At 49.0% G+C, this 7,500-nt stretch overlaps 1 protein-coding gene across 1 annotated transcript in view; it reads right to left on the reverse strand.

Annotated features, from left to right (window-relative positions):
* The window catches only part of LOC310801603 (receptor-type tyrosine-protein phosphatase eta), a 22,499-nt gene that overhangs the window by 6,064 nt on the left and 8,935 nt on the right, over positions 1–7,500 (reverse strand). Inside the window, exons 15-25 of the mRNA XM_083665669.1 lie at positions 7,359–7,500; positions 6,779–7,039; positions 5,581–5,856; positions 4,856–5,122; positions 3,556–3,858; positions 2,784–2,933; positions 1,970–2,174; positions 1,314–1,429; positions 514–595; positions 320–364; positions 1–3 (exon numbers count right to left, since the gene is read on the reverse strand). The exon at positions 1–3 is cut by the window's left edge and continues 6 nt beyond it; the exon at positions 7,359–7,500 is cut by the window's right edge and continues 125 nt beyond it. Coding sequence (XP_083521795.1) covers positions 1–3; positions 320–364; positions 514–595; positions 1,314–1,429; positions 1,970–2,174; positions 2,784–2,933; positions 3,556–3,858; positions 4,856–5,122; positions 5,581–5,856; positions 6,779–7,039; positions 7,359–7,500 — 1,850 coding nt within the window. The remainder of the gene's footprint in view (positions 4–319; positions 365–513; positions 596–1,313; positions 1,430–1,969; positions 2,175–2,783; positions 2,934–3,555; positions 3,859–4,855; positions 5,123–5,580; positions 5,857–6,778; positions 7,040–7,358) is intronic.

A 7,500-nucleotide genomic window follows, 5' to 3' on the forward strand; every position in this document is an offset into this window, starting at 1 on the left:
GCTCTGTAAAAGAGAGAGAAAACACAGAGAGAGAGAAAACAAAAAGAAAAATATTAAGCCACAGTTGAAAAAAACTGGAAAAAAAAGTAGAATTATGAGTCATATATTCCCATACCTGGGACATCAGGGGAGGCTGGTGGAGGTAGAAATCGGAGGATGGGCTCAGACGTGTTTGATACCATTCCTCATCCCGTCCTTTGATACCATTCCTCATTTCTACCTCCATCAGCCTCCCCTGTGGTAAAGTACATGCACGACAATCTGCACACTTGTCATTTAGATCATTTTAAAATGATACGTTTCGGGTCGAAATAATCACCTCATGGAGTGGATCTGAATGTCTGAAGTGTCCTTGTTCTTCAACCTGTGAAGACACAAGCATTCAACAATCAAAAACTTACTGACTTGCATGAGCTGCACTACATCATCTTCACAGGTTTAACATCAATACAGTTCAGGTGATATCGATAATGAATGATGATGATGATGATGATGATGATGATGATCCCTCACCTCTTGTAGTAGATGATGAAGCCGATGGTGACGATGAAGAGGACGCCAAAAACCCCAAATCCAACACCGAGGCCGATGAAAACTAAATATGAGTGACAAGAGATTGAGAGGGAGAGAGAGAGAGAGAGAGAGAGAGAGAGGGAGAGAGAGAGATGGAGAGAGAGAGAGAGAGAGAGAGAGAGAGGGAGAGAGAGGGAGAGAGAGAGGGAGGGAGAGAGAGAGAGGGAGAGAGAGGGAGAGAGAGAGATAGAGAGAGAGAGAGAGATTGAGAGGGAGAGAGAGAGGGAGAGAGAGAGAGAGAGAGAGAGAGGGAGAGAGGGAGGGAGAGAGAGAGAGAGGGAGAGAGAGGGAGAGAGAGAGAGAGAGAGGGAGAGAGGGAGGGAGAGAGAGAGGGAGAGAGAGAGAGAGAGAGAGAGAGAGAGAGGGAGAGAGGGAGAGAGAGAGAGAGAGAACATTCTGTGTGTAATTAAATGACTCCATGATGCATTGCTTTTTCTTGACCAAGTGACCTGACAAGGAAAAAGTCCCATGAAGTTGAAATACCTCTTTTACAAATGTTTCTGTCATGCTCCTTCATAAATGCCTATAAATGCTTACTGGAGGAGTAATCAGAGGACGGGCTCATTGTAATTCATGTTTGATACCATTCCCCATTCCATTCCATGCGTTACAATGAGCCCACAGCCCGTCCTCCGATTTCTACCTCCACCAGCCTCCTCTGACGCCTGTGAATGCGATTAGAACATATTACAGGTGGCTACTGGACAGTGGTTACCAGAGAGCCCACTGCAGAACAATACCTGGATCCACTGGAAGCTCTATGATGGCGTACAGGTGTGTGACAGAAACGAAGGACGATGTGACGTCCACAAGGTTGTTCAACACCACAACTTCGGTGAAGATCACAACTGCAAAGCTGTGAAGATGAAAGGAAAAGGAGACACACAATGTGAGAGTCACACACATGGAACTGACAAAGCCTCCACAGTACGCCACTCTGGCATCAACAAGGCATTTTCGCCCAGAGAACTGCTGCTCACTGGATATTTTCTCTTTTTTGGACGATTCTCTGTAAACCCTAGAGATGGTTGTGTGTGAAAATCCCAGTAGATCAGCAGTTACTGAAATACTCATACCAGCCCGTCTGGCACCAACAATCATGCCACGTTCAAAGTCACTTAAATCACCTTTCTTCCCCATTCTGATGCTCAGTTTGAACTTCAGCAGGTCGTCTTGACCATGTTACATGCCTAAATGCATTGAGTTGCTGCCATGTGATTGCCTGATTAGATATTTGCGTTACCGAGCAGTTGAACAGGTGTACCTAATAAAGTGGCCGGTGAGTGTATATACTGAAATGTATGCACTCACTGCAATGTAAGTCGTTTTGGATAAAAGCGTCAGCTAAATGGCGTATATTATTACTCATCCCCCATAGTCTGAGTTGTGGTCATACCTGTACCGACCCCGTTCCTCCAGTGGACCGTTGGTATAGCCGTTCCATTGGCTTCTGTCCCCTATGGCGACAGTCAGGTGGTTCCCTTGACTCCTGGTGTCACTCGGGTTCTCTTTCACAGTTGCCAGATAGGCAACTGCATTTCCAGCACTCACATCATCATAGGTCTTCGTTAAGTATTGGCTAAGATTAGATCGATCTACGCCTGAAATAAAGAACGGAGTAATGTGTTTGTTATCTCCGAAGGGCATTCAGAATATGGACGTAGGTGCAAAATGCTAGTATAATGCTAACACAGTATAGCCTCTATGGGCATTATCTAGTACAGTGCTGGACAATCCTAGCACAGTATAGCCTCTATGGACATTATCTAGTACAGTATAGCCTCTATGGACATTATCTAGTACAGTGCTGGACAATCCTAGTACAGTATAGCCTCTATGGACATTATCTACTACAGTGCTGGACAATCCTAGCACAGTATAGCCTCTATGGACATTATCTAGTACAGTGCTGGACAATCCTAGTACAGTATAGCCATTATCTAGGACTGATGTTTAGTAGATTAAATGAAGCTCAAGTGTCACACCATGGCCATATTTAAATACACAACTGTATTTCAGTTAGGTGGTTTAAAACAGCATTATGGTTGCTACAGGGGAGGCTGGTGGAGGTAGAAATCGGAGGATGGCCTCCATTCCTCCACACCATTCCTCATCCCATTCCATGCATTACAATGAGGCCGTCCTCCGATTTCTACCTCCACCAGCCTCCCCTGTTTTACTATCTCTGGGATGGAGGAAAGGAGACCCACTGTCGACGTCCGAGGTCACCAGTACACCGAAGAATTTGATTGGTCCGTTGGTGTTGTTCAGGATGCTGGGGTTGATGACCACAGTGAAGGAGTTGTGGTCCTTCTGAGAGACGTCCCCCAGGGACACAGAGGCGTCGACGACAGGGGGGACTAGAGACAGAGGTAAAGAGAAGACAGGCAGAGTCACACATATTGACTGACCTACCATTAGTTTAGTTTGTTAGGATCATGCCGCAGCTACTCTTCCAGGGGTCCACACATAACATGTGTTATAGACAAGTTATAGACAAGTTATAGACAAGTTATAGACAAGAGTAACACAGATGACCACAAATACTACATCAAATGTATATCAAATTAAATTGAATGTACATCAAATTAAAATAAAACAATCAAACATGGTCAGAAACCAAGAAACAATACAAGCCAGAGAATGACTCACACACTGGAGGAGAGGCGATATGACACAAGATATGTTTCTTAACTCACTCAGTGTCGAGGCTGAATAAAGTCACCCAAATAGTCAACATTCTAGAGAGCCAAGGGCGACCTCTTTATTCACCAAAAATGCATGAATTAGGATGCTTCATTTCGTAGCCAATCAAAGTGTTGTTGCTAGGTAAATACCACATAGAACACTCGGCACTCTTGGTGGTGAGTGTTCCGGAATTCTTTGGCAGTTGGTGAGTTAAGATGATTTTTTTGTTTTTTTTGTTTCACTCCTAGGAATCAAATGTGGTGGATTTCCAACAGATTTGGATTTCTCTCCTACCTGTGATGCCGGTCCGACAGGTACGGGGCTGGACTGTGCTGGCAGTCCCACAGCTCTTTGTCTGGACTCTCAGGATGTATTCTGTATAGTGTTTCAGGTCGGGGACCGTATGGCTACAGGTGGGGCCACAGATGACAGTTGACAGTTCACTGTAGTCCCAAGTACTCGGCAGAGTCTGGTCCCGGACGGTGGAATTGATCTGATAGCCCGTGTTCATCCCTTTGGCTTTGGTCCAGGTCAGAATGACCTTGGCCTTGGGGTCGTTAGGAGTTTCACACTTCAAGTTGGACACGGGGCTCGCTTCTACAACACAGCAAGGGTCAGGGACAGATGGATCAGCGTCAGGAGGCATGCAAATGTACTTGTTGTAAGTCACTTCGGATAAAGGCATCTGCTAAATGTCAAAAATGTACATGTAAATATGTAAATTCATGCAACAGGGGAAGCTGGGGGAGGTAGAAACACGTGTTTGGTACCATTCCTCATGCCATTCCATGCGTTACAATGAGCCCGTCCTCTGATCTCGACCTCCACCAGCCTCCACTGGTAGGCATCGATGATATGAGACGTTTAAGCCTATTATTTGTGTAGTGGCTCACAGTGACGCAAATCACACGTTAAACAGACAGAAAGACAAGACTCAGGCACAGTGACAGCAGTGGAGGCAGAAATCAGAAGACCGGCTCATTGTAACGCACGGAACGGAACGAGGAATGGTATCAAACACGTGTGTGTCCGATTTCTACCTCCACCAGCCCCCCCCTCGAGTGACAGCCACAGCTACAGGCCTACCGGGCTACAGGCCTACCGGACTACAGGCCTACCGGGCTACAGGCCTACCGGGCTACAGGCCTACCGGGTTACAGGCCTACCGGGCTACAGGCCTACCGGGCTACAGGCCTACCGGGCTACAGACCTACCGGGCTACAGGCCTTCTGGGCTACAGGCCTACTGGGCAGCTGGATCAAGATCACAAAGAGCCAGAGCCTCCCAATCACATCCTTTAATAACCTATACAAGCATTTATTTATTTATATTTTTTATAAATATGAAATATAAATTGTTAGGGCATTTCTGCATTATTGGGTTTGAGATAGTAGAAATTGCCAGGAAGGAAGGGTGGGTGAGAGAGAGGAGGGAGGACATGCAGGATATGTCGATGGCCGGAATCGAACCAGGGACCTTGCGATGATATGGCATGCGCCTTAGCGTGCTACGCCACTGAGCGCCCCCCATACAAGCATTCACACGCGGTATGACGTGTGGTACGGTATTCCAACGACCGCTAGGATGAACGTACGGGTGCAGCCGGACGTTGACACCGGGGCTCCCGCTGTGCCGTCACTGGTCTCCGATGTCACGTTGAAGCCGTAGCGGCTACCGGGAACCAAGTCGTCGATCGGGAGCCGTTCCGTAGAGGTTGTTGTGGTGCCACTGGTGACCCCTGATGAGTTGCTCCAGGTCACGGTGTAGAGGTAGCCTTCTTTGTGACCCTCAGGCTTCGACCACGTCAGCGTGACACTCTCTTCTGCCAGTTCTGCACGCAGGGACGTAACACTCTCTGGTCCTGGATGAACAGATATGGGAAAGACGTACCGACGGGTCAGGGTTGCAGTTAGAGTGTGTGTGTGTGTGTGTGTGTGTGTGTGTGTGTGTGTGTGTGTGTGTGTGTGTGTGTGTTTGTGTGTGTGTGTCTGTGCGTGTGTGTGTGTGTGTCTGTGCGTGTGTGTGTGTGTCTGTGTGTGTGAGTGTGTGTTTGTGTGTGTGTGTGTGTGTGTGTGTCTGTCTGTCTGTGTGTGTGTCTGGGGTGTGTGCGTGCGTGTGTGTGTGCGAGAGTGTGTGTGTGTGTGTGTACGAGAGTGTGTGTGTGTGTGTGTGTCTGTCTGTATGTGTGTGTCTGTGTGTGTGTCTGTCTGTGTGTGTCTGTCTGTCTGTATGTGTTTGTCTGTGTGTGTGTGTGTGTGTGTGTGTGTGTGTGTGTGTGTGTGTGTGTGTGTGTGTGTGTGTGTCTGCAAGGCCACTTACTCGTCGTGACCAAAAGAATCTCGACCTCCTCGCTCCTGAAGCCCAACGGTCCCTCCGTTGCTACGGAGATATCGTACGCAGTTCCAGACGTCAAGCCGTTGAGGGTCTCACTCTCGTTTGTGGTTGGGAGCGTCTGTGGCGGTGAGCCCCCCTGTGGTCGGAACGTCACCAGGTATCTGAAGGAGGTGTTGGCCATCCCAGGGGCTTCCCCCCACTGCACAGAGATGGAGCTGGTGGTCTTCTCCAAGACCGTTATTGACCCGGGGGGGTTTGGATCTGGAAGAGACATTCAAATCAATTCAATTCATTCATAAAAAAACAACAACAGAATAGGCCATGAGGTTTACACGATAACGACTTCAACAACCAACTACTTCTGTCGGTCACTTTACAAACTATTACCTGTACATGGTAACTGTGTATACCGTAAGGTGTGTGACAGGGGAGGCTGTTGGAGGTAGAAATCGGAGGACGGGCTCATTGTCATGCATGGAATTGAATGCGGAATGGTAACAAAACTATTGGTGTCAAACACACACTTGTTTGGTAACATCCCTCATTCCATTCCACTCATTACAATGAGCCCGTCCTCCGATTTCTACCTCCACCAGCCTCCCCTGCTGTGTGAAATCTTCTGCAAAACAGAGTGCTTCACAGACTGGTCCAGTTAGAATGTGAGGAAGCGTCACAGTGCTTTCTACCCCATGCCTTCACTCCAGTGGAGGCTGGTGGAGGTAGAAATCGGAGGACGGGCTCCTCGTAACGCATGGAATGGAATGAAGAATGGCATCAAACATGTGCGCTTGATACCGTTCCTCAGGTGTTTGACACCATCCCTCATTCCATTCCACTCATTACAATGAGCCCGTCCTCCGATTCCTACCTCCGCCAGCCTCCCCTGCTGTGTGAAATCTTCTGCAAAACAGAGTGCTTCACAGACTGGTCCAGTTAGAATGTGAGGAAGCGTCACAGTGCTTTCTACCCCATGCCTTCACTCCAGTGGAGGCTGGTGGAGGAAGAAATCGGAGGACGGGCTCCTCGTAACGCATGGAATGGAATGAAGAATGGCATCAAACATGTGCGCTTGATACCGTTCCTCAGGTGTTTGACACCATCCCTCATTCCATTCCACTCATTACAATGAGCCCGTCCTCCGATTCCTACCTCCGCCAGCCTCCCCTGTCTCACTCATACTCACTGGTGGCTGTGGTCACGTGTGCTGATGTTGCATTGAAGGGCCCGCTGATCGTGGTTACCGTGGCGTTGTACTCCCTGCCTGCTGATAGGGTACTGAACTTGGCTGAGGTTGCAGTGGAGTTGAGATAAACCGCGGGGAAGACCTGGTCGCCGCTCTGGAGGTAAACAATGTAGTGTTCTACGTTCCCTGGAGGGGGCGGCCATGACACCCATATGGTACTGTTGGTGCCATTGGAAATGGACGGGTGGGCGGTCTCAGGTACTGGTAGACATCGGGAGAGGGAGAGAGGGGGAGAGGGAGGGGAGAGGGGGGGGGGAAGGGGGGGAGGGAGGGGGGAAGGGGGGGAGGGAGGGGGGGGGGTGTGGGGGAGTGGGAGGGAAGGGTGGGGGGTGTGAGGGGGAGAGAGGAGGGTGGGAGGGAGAGAGAGGTGGAGGGAGGTGAGGAAAGAGAGGGTAGAGAGAGTTCAGGTTAGTACAGAGAGAGAAACAGAGAATGCCCTCTAATGACAGTGTCCCAAAACTCCTTCAAGAAAAGTGTTTGAAGAAAAATAAGAAAAAAAGCTGCATGGGGAAATCCTCACTTGTGTACTGAGAGGTGGAGACGGTGCTGCCCTCTATGCCGTCCTCTGCCCTGACGGAAACACTGAACATGCAGTTGGTTCCTGGCGTGAGTTCTGGGACCTCGGCAGTTTCAGCTTGCACTGTGTGGTTTCTGGGAGCAGA

Source organism: Argentina silus (genome assembly GCF_951799395.1).
Source record: "Argentina silus genome assembly, chromosome: 3".
NCBI lineage: Eukaryota > Metazoa > Chordata > Actinopteri > Argentiniformes > Argentinidae > Argentina > Argentina silus.